Source organism: Lipophrys pholis (genome assembly GCF_963383615.2).
Source record: "Lipophrys pholis genome assembly, chromosome: 19".
NCBI lineage: Eukaryota > Metazoa > Chordata > Actinopteri > Blenniiformes > Blenniidae > Lipophrys > Lipophrys pholis.
The window spans coordinates 794,582-812,906 of NC_137647.1; the positions used below are offsets into that span (position 1 = coordinate 794,582).

The following is an 18,325-nucleotide window of genomic DNA, read 5'->3' on the forward strand; positions in this document are numbered from 1 at the left end:
ATTCTCAAAGACAATTTTGCAATCTTCTCTTGGTTAAATGACAAAAGTCACCAAAGGAGCTATGCAATTCAGGTTTCCACCACAGGATGGTGTATTGAGTCACTGAAGACAATGTCGGGAAGAAACAAATATGCGATGAGGGATTTTTGTGTGATTGTTCTTTGCATCGACACAAAAAAACATTTTCAAGTGGAAAACCTTCATAGCGTTTTGGACGACAACTGTGCTCGAAGCCACTGAAAATGCAACTTTTTGAAAATAACTCCTAAGTTAGAACTTTTTCAAAAACGACTTATTTTTGTGGTAAGAACCATTTTTGTTTTGTTGAGATGACTATGTATTTACTGAGTGTCCACACAGTTCCTTTAATACAACAATATATTATGTGTTTTTGTATTTTGAAGGTTGTAGATTTTTTTTCTTTATGTTTTGAAGCTTTAAAGTCTCTTCAGTTGTTTGAATTTGAACAGCAAATATATATATTTCTTGTTTATAACTTTTAGTAGGTAAGAACTGTAGAGCCACCAAAAGTGAAACGAGAGGAAAACGTCCCATTTTCCTCTAATTTAACTTTCGGTAGCGAAACAATTCTTGACTTTGTTTTATTGTTATTGTTGAATTATGAATCATTTAATACACACTCTTGATCACCTTCATCCAGAGGGGGTATTCATTTTTTAATGTTGTTATTCTATTCAAGAGAAATGATCAAAACTATGAAAAAGCCTAATTGCCTGGTAATTCAATGGGAGTGTTGATTTTTGCCTTTTTGTACATTATTTACAATACTTTTTCCCGTTTCTGTTGGGTTTTTTATTTTTGGTGTTTTTATTTTGTATTATACATCATTTGCATATTTTCACATTTTCCGTGTTCATAGAGCCTGGGGGACAGTTGCTGTATTTCACTGCCATATTATATGTTTATGTGACAAATAATACATTCAATCTAATCTAATCTAATCAGGACAGGAGTACTGTTGATGTGAAAACTTTTGAAACCCTTGTTGTAGCTACTGTCTGGATTAAGTGTGATCACATGATTAAAAGAGATCTACTTTCTTCTCGGAAAACTTGTGAATGAAGCCAACTTGCACTCCCCCATCAACCAGCCAATCACAACCTTGCAAAGAGACACGCGTGTCCCTGAAAGGCAGCCATCTTTGGTGATGACACTTTTGTCACAAAAGCAGAGATAATCACTACTTTTTAAGTTTTTGTATTTCATTTTATTTGTTAAGCATTTTATCAAACAAACTATCATTTATCACCTGAAGTTTTCACGCATATGTTGTCTTCTTGTGTTTATTTCAGCCGCGATGCCTCACCCAACATGGCGTTCCCTTGTGGCCGGAGTGCTGTGCGTGATGACGTCACCTGGTGTTTTGACGTAGTGTCAGATGAGCGGTGAATCCAGGACAAGGGTTATTTATCCCTCCTAACAGGTAAATACTCCTCAAACAGCCTATACTGTGTGTTTTACTCACGTTAGTCACATAAGGTGTTTTTTGTGCAGTGTTATAATCAACTAACTAATTATAGGAACAGTTCTTGGATGTTACGAGCTGGTTACTGGAGAGCTAACGTCGTTAGCATGTAGCTACAGTCATGTTATTTAGGACCACGAGAGTAAACATCGAATTTACCTCTCGAAACGTAAAGTCTCAACTGTGGTTAATGATTTACTACTATTTATTAACGATTTATTACGCTTCCTTGTAACTTCCTACGTGTCTGTTTTGGCTTTAGCTGGTATTTTCCAGAGAGAGACCATACAAATCAATGTTTGGAGGTTTAAACTAGTGATACTTTTGATGCAAATTAGTGAATAAACTTCAGTGTAAACCATATGCGTAACAACAGTTTAAGGCTACATAAATCCAGACATAATCCATGGGTCAGATCTGTCAGATTTCTAATTAAAAGGGTAAGTTATGTCCACTGCGGGAGTTAGTGGAGCTGGATGGAGGCAATGTGGTCGAAGCTCTGCAGTCTTCTCACCTTTAAGAACCCCTGGCCTCATTAAATACTGTTTAGAACTATCTATTGTTTATCATGTCAAAACCTGAGACCAGTCTCCAGACGAAGACTGCCCTCGACTTCTGCTGGTTAAATCAGATTTTCCACTCTTTAAGCTGAGCTGAATTAATGTCTTGAGCCTTTTTTGGTTCCCAGCTTGATCATCTTGTCCTAAAAAGGTCCATCCGTCCATCTTCTGTGGGGTTCGGAGAGACAGACGTCCACACTCACTCACACTGAGGGGCTAAAACCTCACATGCATGTTTTAGTGGGCGGAAACCCAGGCACACATGGGGAGAACATGCAAACTCCACACAGAAAGGCCCGGCTGGTATCTGAAGCTTGTCGCTGTGAGGCGAGAGCGTTAACCAGGAAATCGAAGGATTTACACACTGAATACCTGATGAGGTGCTCCTCCACCTCCAGCCTCGGTCCACTGCCACATGATGCAGTCGTCTTTGCTTGACGATCCCAACATCCCAGCTGTCTGCACACATTTTCTTGTCTCACTTTTAATTTTCAAAGAATGTGTTTGTGGCCGGAGCGACCTCGCAGGGGGTTTCTGCTGGACTGTTCAAGGAGCAGGATCTCCTGGTATCTGCACCTCCTGCAGTGATTCATGGGATTTACTCACACTTGGAAAGATGGAGATACTCCCTGTTTTCAAAACGTCTTGAAAAACGTCCTCATGCTTCTGACAAACTTTTGGTTTCCTCCGCAGTGACTCTTCTCGTCACGGTCTCGGTTGTGTTCCAGTTGTAAGTTTCCTGGATCTTAACAGTCGTCTTACCGTCCGTCCAGGTTCCCGTCATGGCTTTGAGGAGCGCCGTGTGCAGACTGTTGGTCTCTCCTCACAGACAAGCCGTCGTCACGGCGACCAGAGCGCAGGGCAACGCTGCGCCGGCCAGACGAGGTTCGTACAAGTCCAGCAGTTCAGGACATTTCCATCAATCTGGGGTTTTTTCAACATGACAATGATGAAATCATGAAGCGAGGAATCGTCTGTCAGTGTTTGTCTGTGAGGAGCCTGGTCGATGGAAAAGGAAGTAACTGATTACATATACTTTACTGTAATTAAGCAGTATTACAACCCACTTACGCGGTGATTTCACGCAACTTAAATACAATTCACACCATGTCATGGACTATTAAATCATACGTTCCCACAGTTTGAAAAGAAGCTCAAACGTTTTCATCAGATCACAAAATGAAAAGCTGTCATGTCATTTTTAAAGATGTTTTGAAGCATTAAATGCCTATTTTTGATCATTATGTGCAGTTATAAGTAACGAAAGCTTTGTAATGTTTGAGAAAAGCACCGTCATGTCAGTCGTGTTTAACTCCTCATAGAAGGAAATTTGAGATTAAATTAATCCAATGTTTGCAAACTTAGTTGGCTTTTAATTTTAGAGCTCAGCTGTTGAAGTAGCGGTTTTACAGAAATGTGACATCTTTCTTACATGCAAACATTTAATAAAAGCAAAGTTTCACGTTCACGCGGCCACATTGTGAAGACGAGGTCCGTCTGCCTGGAAACGGCAGAAATGCTGAAAAGAATTAGTTTTTGTAATGAAACGGAATGCATGTGCAGAAAGAAGCATCTGCTCCGTGTTTCAATGGTTTAATTATAATAATCATTTGTTAAGTTTGTGTTTCTCCACAGATGCAGAGAAGACGGAGCAGAAGCCCCGAGCTCGTAAGTCAAACATGTGAAGACGATTCAATCCGGCCGGGAAAGTTTCTTTTAAAGTGTAAAAAACCACCGAGATCCAGGATTGACGGTAAACTGGGAATATAATCTGCAGAAATCCTTTTTTCTGAGAATCAACAAGCTTTTCCTACATTCTCATGAAAGATTCACAGAATGGAATGATGGATTAAATGTCAACAAATCGAAGATTGTTTTGTCATTTTTAGGATTTTATTTGTTGTTTGTAAGTTGTTAAGTTCAGGTTGTACTCAGAACGGAACTGTTTTTCATTTCCTGTCTAAAAATAAATAGGAAGGAAGGACAGCCCCAAACATCAAATGGAGAGAAATTGATAAAAAAGAAAAAACAAAGTATATGTATAAAATGCAAAAACTGTATTTACTTGAAGCGTTGCCGTGGCAACGGGGCCTCGGATGGATTGAAAAGCTTAAAAAAAACTAACCCAACCAGCTCTAATGGTATGAATCCTAATATAAATGTAACCTATAATACCGTTTCTGTATTGTTTAGGTTTTTTACTGGTGTCTTAAAGGTTCATTAAATCCAGTATATTTGGTAGAAAGTGTGTGAAGAAAGAAATGCTTTGTGAATTTCCTCCGACAGCTAAAGTCCAGTTCAGCTGGCAGGACGCCCTGGACCTGGAGGGTCAGCTGACCCAGGACGAGGTCCTGATCCGGGACTCCTTCAGGACCTACTGCCAGGAGAAGCTGATGCCTCGGATCCTGCTGGCAAACAGGAACGAAGGTCAGGAAGTCCCGTCTAAAGCGCCATTATTCCCGTTTGGAGTTTGTTTGTCACGTTGCCTCCGTGTGAAGTCTTCCACAGGGACGTCGTGTCGGAGATGGGCGAGATGGGCGTGCTGGGCCCGACCATCCAAGGTCAGACTGTCGCGCCAACACGCCTGTTTGGACCCCATTCAGTAACGCTGACATTGACTCCGCCCCCCCGGTGTGTGTGTGTGTGTGTGTTGCTCAGGGTACGGCTGCGCCGGGACGAGCTACGTGGCGTACGGTTTGATCGCCCGGGAGGTGGAGAGGGTGGACAGCGGCTACCGCTCGGTGATGAGCGTCCAGTCGTCGCTGGTCATGCATCCCATCAATGCCTACGGCAGCGAGGAGCAGAAGGAGAAATACCTGCCCAGGCTGGGTGAGCGCCACCTTCAGTTTCATTTAAATAGAACCAGTAAGAGCGGAGCCTTCCTCTGGACATTTGGTCTCTTTTCTCGTCTCTTTAGAAGAATTCAGGTCACTGCTCATATATTGTTTGATTATTTTAGGGTCATTATGTGAATATCTGCAGTTGATTTATTGTTTAGTTTTCTTTGTCTCCATAGCCTCTTCCTGTCCTTGAGCCTCTCTGTTGGCGTTACACACCTTCTCTTAGCTCTGGTGTGTCAGTTGTTCTCGGTTCATGTTGGAGGTTTTATGGCCGTCTCTCCTGTTCATGGTCAGTTTGAGTATCTGTTGGTTCATTTTGTGTCTCTGCTGTTGTTTCTGGTCTCTTACTGTTTTCAGGTCATTGCTCATATATTTTGGGTTATTGTGTCTCTTTGCAGTCAGTTTGAGTCTTTCAGGATAATTATCTGACTCTCTGCAGTTGTTCCGTGTGTCTTTGTTGTAATTCTGTGCCTTCAAGGCCTCTTTGTGTGTCAGAGTGCAGATTTCTTTATCGCTCTTTCTCATCATTTTGTGTGTTTTTCTGGTCATTTTGTCTGATTTTACATCCCTTATGTTGGTTTTAACATCTTTAGGGTGGCTTTGTGTGTAACAGGTGCCACAGTTACAGGCTGTATATAAATACACTATAAGATTTAATAGCTTTTGCACTCATTATCAGTTATTGCTTAAATCTTGTCAGCTAAATACATTTCGGGGTAAAATGATCGTGTGTGTGTGTGTGTGTGTGTGTGTGTGTGTGTGTGTGTGTGTGTGTGTGTGTGTGTGTGTGTGTGTGTGTGTGTGTGTGTGTGTGTGTGTGTGTGTGTCAGCTCGGGGGGAGATCCTGGGCTGCTTCGGCCTGACGGAGCCCAACCACGGCAGCGACCCCGGCAGCATGGAGACCCGAGCCAAGTTCAACCCGACCAGTCGCACCTACAGTCTGACCGGAGCGAAGACCTGGTGAGGAACAAACCAAACGTCACGCATCCCGAGTTCATCACACAACAGAAGATTGTGTTCTTAACAGTGCTGGAGCTGGTTTTAGAACCAATAAGTACAGAACAAATCCTGTTTATTTATTCATTCATGTTCTTTAAACATGAAGACGATCGTGTTTCCTTTAATTAAAACTCTGACTCATGTCAACGTTAAACGGTAAACAGTTCTTCCATCTTTGAAAGAGTTCCTTATCGCGATTAACCCCCTAAGACCCAGCAGAGGTTTAAAACAAGTGTGAAAAAGTAGATTTTTACATTTTCCCTCCCACATTTTAATGATGTGTCCAGTAAAAACTGAAATAAAAAATGAAATACAACCTTGTGAAAACTGGGTATCAACAGTTAAAAACTATAGTTTTCATGAAATTAATTCAATCTTAATATTTGTATGCTGTAAATGTATATGATTCACAATCATTTCAGTGATTTTATTATCACAATCTTAATCAGCACAATCTAATGCAAACTGGGTTTAGCCTATTAGCTTAGCCTATTGTTTAGTTTTCTACTGTTGGTCAACAATGTAAGAGAAAAACACGGAAAGTGTTCAATCAGTGTAAAGAGTTAATCCTCACTGAAACGACGGAGGAGTTAATGGACGAGTTAGAAACGACATTCAGATGAAGCCTGCAGGTCTGTTGTGAGGAGAACACACACACACACACACACACACACACACACACACACACACACACACACACACACACACACACACACACACACACACACACACACACACACACACACACACACACACACACACACACACACACACACACACACACACACACACACACTTTATCTCGATCATATTGATTCAATACTCAACTTGATCTGCTGAGCATGTTATTCCACCTTATGGCCACACGGGGGAGCTCTTCACAGCTGAGTTTCCTCTGCACTCCTCAGCTGATTTGATTGTATTTTCCTGGAGAGCAGAGACAACAGACAGACAACAGAAACTACAGATTTCATCCCCAGTGTTCTCTGAACTGATTATCTACGCCTCCTCCTGCCCCCAACTCCTCCGTCAGGATCACCAACTCCCCCGTGGCCGACATTGCCGTGGTCTGGGCCAAATGCGACGACGGGAAGATTCGTGGCTTCATCCTGGAGCGCGGCATGAAGGGCCTCTCCACACCCAAGATCGAAGGGAAGTTCTCTCTGCGGGCGTCGGCCACTGGTATGATCCTGATGGACGAGGTGGAGGTTCCTGAGGAGAACCTGCTCCCCAAAGTCTCCGGCCTCGGGGTGAGTCCGGGGGGTTTGGAGAGTTTCAGTAAGTTGTCGGAAGAGAGAAATTATGTCAGATTCAAAGCTATTCTTTCTAACAGAGTTTCAAACAAAGTTCAGACAAAAAAAGTTACAAAACAAGAGTTTTTCATTATTTCTCACCACCGGTGTTTAGGATTAACTGGTTCCCTTGTTAACTGGTGACCGGTTTCCTCCAGCCTCCTCTTTTCACAGCAGAGGTTAAAAACCCATCCAGGACCCGTATTTGTCCTGGAGAACGTTGTTTAACCACATTTCCATGGCAGTTTAAAGTATCGTAGTGTTTGTTTGTCTTAATTTAACATCAGCTGCTGGCAGAAGTCACCAGTTAACAGGGGTACCAGTGAAACCGAAACACTGGACAGTGACACACCATCGTAACAATCCACATTTTGTAATATTGTAAATAAATATATAAAAATATATACTATTTAATTTGATATTTGAGCTGATATCCAATGCACGTTCACTCCACATCAGGAGAAATTGTCCGCATACTGGTGCGACGGGGAAAAGCTCCGATGGCTCCGCCCACGCCGCGGTGGTACTATAATGTAATGGAAAACAAACAAGATGGAGGCTGGTAGAGCCGTGGCGAATAGAGCTGAGTAGGTACTGTTGGTAAAGCACCACAAGTGAGACACACTCAAGAGACCTCGTCTCGTCGTTTCCTTCAGGGTCCGTTCGGCTGCCTGAACAACGCCCGCTACGGCATCGCCTGGGGCGCCCTGGGAGCGGCGGAGTTCTGCTTCCATACCGCTCGTCAGTACACACTGGACAGGTGAGCCAAACCAGGACTCTCTTCAGATTATACTGACGTCTTCAGCTCATTTTCCTGAGGGATGTTTTTTCTCTTTCCCAGAATCCAGTTCGGCGTGCCGCTGGCGAGGAACCAGCTGATGCAGAAGAAAATGGCCGACATGCTGACGGAGATCAGCATCGGGCTGCAGTCGTGTCTGCAGCTGGGCCGGCTCATTGACCAGAAGAAGTAAAGCCCAGTTCTTCTGGATCAGAGCGCACGCTGTGATAGTGACATCACCGTTAACGTGGCGTTTCCCCCGTCAGGGCGGCGCCGGAGATGATCTCCATGCTGAAGAGGAACAGCTGCGGTAAATCGCTGGACATCGCCCGCCAGGCCCGAGACATGCTGGGAGGGAACGGCATCGCAGACGAGTACCATGTCATCCGCCACGTCATGAACCTGGAGTCCGTCAACACGTACGAAGGTGAGGAGGGCGGGGCCACAGGTGTGGAGGGCGGGGCCACAAAGTTATAGAGGGTGGGGCAATAGGTGTGGGGGGTGGGGTCAGACGTGTGGAGGGGTGCAGCTGGTTTCTACGGTAACCTGTGTTCTCCTCCTCCTCCTGTAGGGACTCATGACATCCACGCCCTCATTCTGGGACGAGCCATCACCGGCCTGCAGTCCTTCACCGTCGACAAATAGAGCCTCCGCCCTTTACCCCTCTTAGAAATGATGGTTTTCGCTCTGGTTTGTAGAATTGCAGACTTTTTTTTTTATAGAGAAACAAGATACTGTGGACGTCTGTCCAGTGTAATTCAAGATTCTTCACCTCCAGGGGAATATTTTTCTACAGCGTCGCATCACTGGGAAGAGAATGAGGGTCCAGCTCATTAATAACTCCCCGGGTGGAAAAGATTCATGAGCCACAGTGAATGTTTGCTTTTTCTTCTAGCACTTTATAACAAGACGTGTTTTGACTTTCAGATGTTGATCCGAGCTTCAAATATTAAATAAAATCCAAAGCAAATCTTGGTGCAAGTTTCATACATTCGCCCACAATTTAAAATGAAAACTTAACCTGGAATATTGAGCAGAATCATCATCACACAACTCAAACTCTTTAAAGTTTTTCATGTTCTCTGAGCGTCGGAGGCTGGCTGGTGACCAGTTACACTGATAACGGCTCAACACTTCCTGTTTTGCCAAAATAAAACCTTTTAAATGGAGTTGCTGCTGTTTTAATTAAACTCCAGCTGACTGGCTTCATTACGCTGAAAACGTCCAAAATGATTCTGTTACTGGGTTTATTACCTCGACCATGTCCAACAATTCTCTTATTGAGACGAATAAATCTCAAGATATGAAGACAAGAACATCGTCTGCAAAAGTGTTGAACATTATTATTATTATTCTGCTTCTGTTTTCCCCGTCAGCTCAGCTGGTAGAGCGTCAGACTCTCAGTCTCTAGGTAGAGGGTTCATGTCCCACGCTGGGCAACACCTTCCTGTGGGCTCTCCACCTTCCTGTGGGTTCTCCACCTTCCTGTGGGCTCTCCACCTTCCTGTGGGCTCTCCACCTGCAGGAAGGTTCTTAATGGTGCAATGTGATCTGGGTGACGGTGCTCAGACTGACACCCCCACCACCCGGGAACAGAGAAGAGGGAGGAGATGGATGGATGGATGGAGGGAGGGAGGGAGGGAGGGAGGGATGGATGGATGGATGGATGGATGGATGATAAAAGACTTACAGAGTTTTAACGAGTCGTATTTGTTCAGTTCAGACGAGCGTGTGAACAAATGAATAAATTAAATCTGTAGTTTGTTTTATGTCTTTTCTCTTCTGATCCACAAGTTAGAAAATCTGAGCTGTGTGTGTGTGTGTGTGTGTGTGTGTGTGTGTGTGTGTGTGTGTGTGTGTGTGGACATTGAAGTGAAAGGAATTACAGAACCTTGTCATGTTTTCAGTTTTGTCTTTCTGTTCCATGTAGAAGTGACTGATCGTGACCTCCAGTTAACCTCAGTGACCTCCAGTTAACCTCAGTGACCTCCAGTTGACCTCCAGTTGACCTGTGACCTCCAGTTGACCTCAGTGACCTCCAGTTGACCTCCAGTTGACCTGTGACCTCCAGTTGACCTCCAGTTGACCTCTGTGACCTCCAGTTGACCTCAGTGACCTCCAGTTGACCTCTGTGACCTCCAGTTGACCTCAGTGACCTCCAGCTTGACAGGCTAATCACTAACAGGCTGTTGATCTGGACTAAGGTGTGGATTAGTTTGTGGGTTTGTGACTCAGCCAAGATCTTTTGATGTTTTTCCTGCAGAACGGAGGATTTATGAGAAAAGAGCAGCCGAGTCGCTCTGGGGGAAAACCTCACTTACTGGTTTGTTCCTGTTTCGTCCAATCAAACAGCAGCTGAAGATCAGCAACTTTAAAACAGTTCAGTTTGACTCAAAATGATGAAAATGAGACGGAAGATATATGGATGAAATTTTAAACTTGTCATCTAAAGACATGGCAGAGAGAGAGAGAGAGAGAGAGAGAGAGAGAAAGAGAGAGAGAGAGACTGAGACAATGAAAGAAATTTAAACTGACAAAACCTCAAACAGATAAAAGAGTAATACAGTTAAAATGGCTTAAAACATGAAAAAAGAAGGTAAACTAGTTGAAATGATTAAAGTTGTCAAAGCAGCTGAAACTGATCAAACAACCATTTCAGGGTAAAACTGTGAAAACAGGAACAATGAAAAAACCTTCTAGGTGCACAATCATTTAAAAGTTGTTAAACTGGCTGAGACTAAAAACAGTGAAGATAAAATGCTGCTAAAATCGAATCTTTTCATTAATATGATGATGATACCGTTGTTGTATCACCTTTATTTTTAAAAGGTAAAGACGTTTTGGAGATCCAGGTCAATCTTGTTGCTCTTTTAAACTGCGGAAACGTCTGGTTTATTTATATCAGTGACTTGCGCGTCCACAGATTTGCAACATAATTCAATTTGTGCGTAAAGACATTCGTTCGTGCGTAAAACTCCATCCAGACGCAGGAATCCTTGCGTTCCTCCTCTGGATGGAGGTCTGAGGATCTCGAAATAGCGTCTGTGCATCATTAAGGACCTGATTGACTTTTCTCACCGGGAGACTTCTCGGTAATGTGCGGGGATTAAAGATCAGAGAGGAGGGAAGGAAAGCTGCTGGAGGAGCGGAGCGCATTACGCACTTCACCGGGGCGCGAGCAGGACGCAGCGAGCTCAGCTCCCACACAACCACCGCTCATGGTAAACGAACAAGTCACTTTTAATACTGTTGCTATAGTATGTTTCATCTATTTTAACATTCTGTCTTTTTTTTTTTTTGCAGGATTTAAGAATTTACGCACAAACTGTTTTTCACAAACCAAATTTTACGCGTGATTTGACGGTTTAAGGAGAAACCCTGACCTGCTTGGAACCATGAATTCTTTCAACTTCACCGGGTGGAACTCCTCGGCCGAGGCTCAGGTTTCCCCGTACTCCTCCTCCATCGACGACCCGCTGTACCGGCAGTACAAGCCGGTGGCGCGGGACCTGATCCCGCTGCCCAAGGCGATGATCTACCTGCTCATGGCCGCGCTCGTGGTGGTCGGAGTGGCCTACGCCATCGTGGGTCACCTCATCAAGGACCTGGCCATCGACGTCACAGGTAGCAGGACACACACGTGTATGTAGTTAATAGGAGTGTGTGTGTGTGTGTGTGTGTGTGTGTGTGTGTGTGTGTGTGTGTGTGTGTGTGTGTGTGTGTTTAGAAACATATTTCACTGACAGACCGGAAACTGGGATTAAATGAGATGAAAATAAACCAGAAGACAGGAAATATTGATCACAGCATCGATATAACTTCTATAAACAGAAACGATCATTCATTTTATATTAATGTTGATAAAAACTAACTACACAAGCAAAAGATTTATTCTGATGGTCATATGTAATTATTACAAGTTGTTTTAGCGATTTTTAATGACTCATTTTAAAAGTATAGTAGTTCTAAATATATACAACATGGCAGTATTCATGTAAATAATATATAATTCCTTAAATAACTCAAATATTCATAATAGGATCATATCATTCTAATCTCAATGTTTCAATAAGAAATACAAGAGTTGTTTTTAAGATTTTTGGAAACATAAAAGTTATAATTCAACCTTTAGTTTACTAAAGTTTCTTCATTGTTGGAAAAAAACGTAGTGCTTTAGCTCACAGCAGGTTTTAGGCTGCTTTAGAGCAAGGCAGTGCAGCGCTGGTCCTTCAGGTCCATCTAACTACCAACCATCTAACTACCAACCATCTAACTACCAACCATCTAACTACCAACCATCTCACGACCAATCATCTAACGACCAATCATCTAACTCTACCAACCATCTAACTACCAACCATCTAACTACCAACCCTCTAACTCTACCAACCAACTAACTACCTACCCTCTAACTCTACCAACCATCTAACTACCAACCATCTAAATCTACCAACCAACTAACTACCTACCCTCTAACTCTACCAACCATCTAACTACCTACCATCTAACTCTACCAACCAACTAACTACCTACCCTCTAACTCTACCAACCATCTAACTACCTACCATCTAACTACCTACCCTCTAACTCTACCTACCCTCTAACTCTACCAACCAACTAACTACCTACCCTCTAACTCTACCAACCATCTAGCTACCAACCATCTAACTACCAACCATCTAACTACCAACCATCTAACTACCAACCATCTCACGACCAATCATCTAACGACCAATCATCTAACTCTACCAACCATCTAACTACCAACCATCTAACTACCAACCCTCTAACTCTACCAACCAACTAACTACCTACCCTCTAACTCTACCAACCATCTAACTACCAACCATCTAAATCTACCAACCAACTAACTACCTACCCTCTAACTCTACCAACCATCTAACTACCTACCATCTAACTCTACCAACCAACTAACTACCTACCCTCTAACTCTACCAACCATCTAACTACCTACCCTCTAACTCTACCTACCCTCTAACTCTACCTACCCTCTAACTCTACCAACCAACTAACTACCTACCCTCTAACTCTACCAACCATCTAGCTACCAACCATCTAACTACCAACCATCTAACTACCAACCCTCTAACTCTACCAACCAACTAACTACCTACCCTCTAACTCTACCAACCATCTAACTACCTACCCTCTAACTCTACCAACCAACTAACTACCTACCCTCTAACTCTACCAACCATCTAACTACCTACCATCTAACTACCTACCCTCTAACTCTACCTACCCTCTAACTCTACCAACCAACTAACTACCTACCCTCTAACTCTACCAACCATCTAACTACCAACCATCTAACTACCAACCATCTAACTACCAACCCTCTAACTCTACCAACCATCTAACTACCAACCATCTAAATCTACCAACCAACTAACTACCTACCAACCATCTAACTACCAACCATCTAACTACCAACCCTCTAACTCTACCAACCAACTAACTACCTACCCTCTAACTCTACCAACCATCTAACTACCAACCATCTAAATCTACCAACCAACTAACTACCTACCCTCTAACTCTACCAACCATCTAACTACCTACCATCTAACTCTACCAACCAACTAACTACCTACCCTCTAACTCTACCAACCATCTAACTACCTACCATCTAACTACCTACCCTCTAACTCTACCTACCCTCTAACTCTACCAACCAACTAACTACCTACCCTCTAACTCTACCAACCATCTAGCTACCAACCATCTAACTACCAACCATCTAACTACCAACCCTCTAACTCTACCAACCAACTAACTACCTACCCTCTAACTCTACCAACCATCTAACTACCTACCCTCTAACTCTACCAACCAACTAACTACCTACCCTCTAACTCTACCAACCATCTAACTACCTACCATCTAACTACCTACCCTCTAACTCTACCTACCCTCTAACTCTACCAACCAACTAACTACCTACCCTCTAACTCTACCAACCATCTAGCTACCAACCATCTAACTACCAACCATCTAACTACCAACCCTCTAACTCTACCAACCATCTAACTACCAACCATCTAAATCTACCAACCAACTAACTACCTACCCTCTAACTCTACCAACCATCTAACTACCAACCATCTAACTACCAACCCTCTAACTCTACCAACCAACTAACTACCTACCCTCTAACTCTACCAACCAACTAACTACCTACCCTCTAACTCTACCAACCAACTAACTACCTACCCTCTAACTCTACCAACCAACTAACTACCTACCCTCTAACTCTACCAACCAACTAACTACCTACCCTCTAACTCTACCAACCATCTAACTACCTACCATCTAACTACCTACCCTCTAACTCTACCTACCCTCTAACTCTACCAACCAACTAACTACCTACCCTCTAACTCTACCAACCATCTAGCTACCAACCATCTAACTACCAACCATCTAACTACCAACCCTCTAACTCTACCAACCATCTAACTACCAACCATCTAAATCTACCAACCAACTAACTACCTACCCTCTAACTCTACCAACCATCTAACTACCAACCATCTAACTACCAACCCTCTAACTCTACCAACCAACTAACTACCTACCCTCTAACTCTACCAACCAACTCTAACTACCTACCCTCTAACTCTACCAACCAACTAACTACCTACCAAGAAGGATGTTTTCACACTTTGAGACGCTGGCGGTTTGAGGGGAGTGTTCAACATGGCGGTCGTTGTCGTTGTCCCCCCCCCCCCCCCCCCCCTCCCCCCCTCAGAGTGCCTCCTGGGGCCGACTGGTGAGGAAGAGAAGGAACTGGAGAACCAGCGCGGCATGGCGGCCAGCCACCCGCCGCCGCCTCACCCCTTCGCCCACAACGCCTTCCACGTGTGGGACCAGGACGATGTGGTCATCCCCCTGTCGGTTCCCCTCGACGACGGCCCCCAGATGAGCCCGCTGCTGCTGGCCGCCATCCCCTACATCCCCTCCTTCTTCCCGCACTCACACAGCCCCAGCCACGGCTCGCCGGCGTTCTCCATCAGCCCGGGTCTGACCGGCACCTCTGACCTCTGACCTCTGACCCGGACGGGGGCGACGACATGAACCTCTGATGTGGAACAGACATGATGAAGGAGCAGCAGCAGCCATGTTCCCGTCTGGAGCGTCGGACCGGCAGCATCCTGAGGAAATCCTCCGCCGAGTCCCGGAGCCTGACGTTGGTCAGGAGATTAAGAAAAACCGAACGCAGAGACGTTTCAGGTTCTAAAGGAAACGGATCGTTAAACCAGCCTTCAGATCTGATGGTGCAACAAATACGTGAAAAACATCATCAGGTTATTTTGAAAAGTTTTTTCAATCGGCACAGCTGACGCCACTTTACGGTTTTTATTCTATTTTTCTCGGGACAGAAACAGAATTTTTTTCTGACGAAACACATCGTGGCAATAAAATGATCAGCAATGGAAACTCCTACTGGTTCCAATATAAACACAACATGTACAGCTGCACGTAGGGCAACCTGGTGTTGGGCAACCTGGTGTTGGGCAACTTCACAAGGTTCATCGTCGTCGTCACGTAAAGCAACTTCAAGTAGAGCGGCACCCGGTTTAAAGTAATGGAACGGAACGTTTCATGTAAACGGCACTCAGTGCAACCTCATGTAGGGCAACCTCATGTAGGGCAACCTCATGTAGCTCAGTCACATGGAGCAACCTCAGAACACAATGTCATGTAGCATCACGTAGTCTAATGTAAGGAAACGCAACAACACGTAACTACACCACGTAGAGCAACCTCACATAGAGCAACAACACGTAACTCTACACCACGTAGAGCAACCTCACATAGAGCAGCAACACATAACTCTACACCACGTAGAGCAACCTCACATAGAGCAACAACACGCAACTCCACACCACGTAGAGCAACCTCACATAGAGCAACACGAAACTCTACACCATGTAGAGCAACCACACATAGCAACAACACGCAACTCTACACCATGTAGAGCAACCACACATAGAGCAACAACATGTAACTCTACACCATGTGGAGCAACCTCACATAGAGCAACAACATGGAACTCTACACCACATAGAGCAACCTCACATAGAGCAACAACACACAACTCTACACCACGTAGAGCAACCTCACATAGAGCAACAACACGCAACGCTACACCATGTAGAGCAACCTCACATAGAGCAACAACACATAACTCTACACCATGTGGAGCAACCTCGCATAGAGCAACAACACGTAACTCTACACCATGTAGAGCAACCTCGCATAGAGCAACAACACGTAACTCTACACCATGTAGAGCAACCTCGCATAGAGCAACAACACGTAACTCTACACCACATAGAGCAACCTCGGGTAACTCTACACCACGCAGAGCAACCTCACATAGAGCAACAACACGTAACTCTACACCATGTAGAGCAACCTCACATAGAGCAACAACATGTAACTCTACACCATGTAGAGCAACCTCGCATAGAGCAACAACACGCAACTCTACACCATGTAGAGCAACCTCACATAGAGCAACACCACGTAACTCTACACCACATAGAGCAACCTCACATAGAGCAACAACACGCAACTCTACACCACGTAGAGCAACCTCACATAGAGCAACCTCACGCAACTCTACACCATGTAGAGCAACATCGCATAGAGCAACAACACGTAACTCTACACCATGTAGAGCAACCTCGCATAGAGCAACAACACGTAACTCTACACCACGTAGAGCAACCTCACATAGAGCAACCTCTGGTAAAGCAGACAGATTTTTTTTAAAAGAAAATTCTATATGAGACGAACTGATAAGCCTTCATATATTTTTATTTCCCCATCTTGAGACCGTTTCTGGAATCTGGGTTGTATGAAGACACTGATCAGTGATCCGTAGTGAAGAAGAAGAGCAGGAGATGAAGAGTAGCAGCAGAGCAGTGGATGTTCTCTGTGCCTGACTGTCGACCAAATAAAGTTTTTTTTGTAACGTGCAAGAGCAGGTTTATTGTTCTTTATCGTTTTTCTGAGCCAAAAGGGAAAAAGATCCGTTTCTACAGTCCAGAGGGACTGTAGAGGGGCTGTAGAACCTTTCTACAGTCCAGAGGGACTGTAGAGGGGCTGTAGAACCTTTCTACAGTCCAGAGGGACTGTAGAGGGGCTGTAGAACCTTTCTACAAAGCTGCTTCACTCACGATTCACCACAACAGACCGTGAGAGGATTAGTGGTGAGAGGAGGATTCCACACGTCTAATCTCTCTCACACACACACACACACACACACACACACACACACACACACACACACACACACACACACACACACACACACACACACACACACACACACACACACACACACACACACACACACACACACACACACACACACACACACACACACACACACACACACACACACACACACACACACACGCTCATAGCCTCATCATCATAACTCAGGTGTGTCTGAGCAGGGAAACATTAACATGCAGGGCTGCGGTCCTCCAGGACCAGGGTTTCCCAGGACCAGGGTTTCCCAGGACCAGGGTTCTCCAGGACCAGGGTTCTCCAGGACCAGGGTTCTCCAGGACCAGGGTTCCGTCTTACTGAGCTCCTCCAACGTCACGCCTGAAAACGCCGAGCAGCACCGCGGTGCCACAGAGCTGATGAGACGCTTCATTGTTTAAATAGTTCCATCAGTGAATCATGTGATCATCAAAGAAATCTACTGATGATCCAATTTCTATCGTCCCTGAACGCCACACGGGTTCTGCTCTTCTAAAAGAGATTATCTCCCAGCGGAGAGCTTCCTATAGCTTTGTTATCGTCAATGTTGAGTCCCTGAATTCCTTTATGGATCCTCCAGCTCAGGACGGGTGGAAATAAAGTCCTCGGACAGTAAACAGGAGACATTGCCAAGTGGACAGACTGTTGTTGTTGTCTTCTCCAGACGTGTTGGTCAACAGCAGCTTAGCAGGTTAATTCAAAGTCTGAACATGTTTGAGGAGGAAGAGCGAGGCTCGTTTCTCTGAAGCCTGCAGTGGATTTAGCTTCAGGACCTGCAGGTATTAAAAGATCTGCTGCGAAGGAAAACCTCTTTATGAAGGTTAAACCAGGAGAGAAAAGCCACAACCTAAATCTTCCCCTTCACAGGAAGTCCAACACTCCTGCTGCTCATAAAGCTGAAGCCCCCAGCTGAAACAGGAATTATTAGGAAGCGATTCTTTGTCTAATTCCAGCCGGTTTCCATAGAGAAGCTCTAGTTCTGCTTTCAACACCCAGAAATGGTCAAATGAGAGTTTAGCTGAGAATTCAAATGTTTTTGAAACATCTTGACAATTCAACCTGCTGGA

The 18,325-nt window shown here is 44.4% G+C and overlaps 2 protein-coding genes across 4 annotated transcripts; both read left to right on the forward strand.

Moving 5' to 3' along the window:
* The first annotated feature begins 1,368 nt into the window (after positions 1 to 1,368).
* Positions 1,369 to 8,929, forward strand: gcdhb (glutaryl-CoA dehydrogenase b). Of its 2 annotated transcripts, none has more exons than XM_080488408.1 (12): positions 1,369 to 1,444; positions 2,820 to 2,931; positions 3,682 to 3,714; positions 4,333 to 4,473; positions 4,545 to 4,607; positions 4,705 to 4,875; positions 5,717 to 5,846; positions 6,919 to 7,135; positions 7,834 to 7,937; positions 8,019 to 8,144; positions 8,222 to 8,382; positions 8,527 to 8,929. In XM_080488408.1, exons 2-12 carry the CDS (start codon positions 2,829 to 2,831, stop codon positions 8,598 to 8,600), a joined length of 1,323 nt encoding a protein of 440 aa, XP_080344534.1. In that variant the 5' UTR covers positions 1,369 to 1,444; positions 2,820 to 2,828; the 3' UTR covers positions 8,601 to 8,929. The 2 variants fall into 2 exon arrangements, with proteins under 2 accessions (XP_080344534.1, XP_080344535.1); XM_080488409.1 differs by having other exon boundaries at positions 1,390 to 1,444; positions 2,740 to 2,931.
* A 1,970-nt stretch (positions 8,930 to 10,899) lies between these two features.
* Positions 10,900 to 16,970, forward strand: LOC308124358 (uncharacterized protein). Of its 2 annotated transcripts, XR_013936289.1 has the most exons (4): positions 10,900 to 11,176; positions 11,259 to 11,579; positions 14,728 to 15,843; positions 16,005 to 16,964. XR_013936289.1 is itself a non-coding variant. In XM_080487280.1 (3 exons), the coding sequence occupies exons 2-3, from the start codon at positions 11,351 to 11,353 to the stop codon at positions 15,021 to 15,023; spliced, it is 525 nt and encodes a 174-aa protein (XP_080343406.1). In that variant the 5' UTR covers positions 10,900 to 11,176; positions 11,259 to 11,350; the 3' UTR covers positions 15,024 to 16,970. The 2 variants fall into 2 exon arrangements, 1 of the variants encoding a protein (XP_080343406.1); XM_080487280.1 differs by having other exon boundaries at positions 14,728 to 16,970.
* Positions 16,971 to 18,325: the final 1,355 nt, after the last annotated feature.

Excerpts from the sequence above, each read along its gene's own strand:
- gcdhb (XM_080488408.1), top strand. The coding sequence starts at position 2,829 with ATGGCTTTGAGGAGCGCCGTGTGCAGACTGTTGGTCTCTCCTCACAGA. Across the intron at positions 3,715-4,332 it reads GGAGCAGAAGCCCCGAGCTC|CTAAAGTCCAGTTCAGCTGG; the intron begins GTAAGTCAAACA and ends TTCCTCCGACAG. Across the intron at positions 7,938-8,018 it reads CGTCAGTACACACTGGACAG|AATCCAGTTCGGCGTGCCGC; the intron begins GTGAGCCAAACC and ends TCTCTTTCCCAG.
- LOC308124358 (XM_080487280.1), top strand. The coding sequence starts at position 11,351 with ATGAATTCTTTCAACTTCACCGGGTGGAACTCCTCGGCCGAGGCTCAG. Across the intron at positions 11,580-14,727 it reads CCTGGCCATCGACGTCACAG|AGTGCCTCCTGGGGCCGACT; the intron begins GTAGCAGGACAC and ends TCCCCCCCTCAG.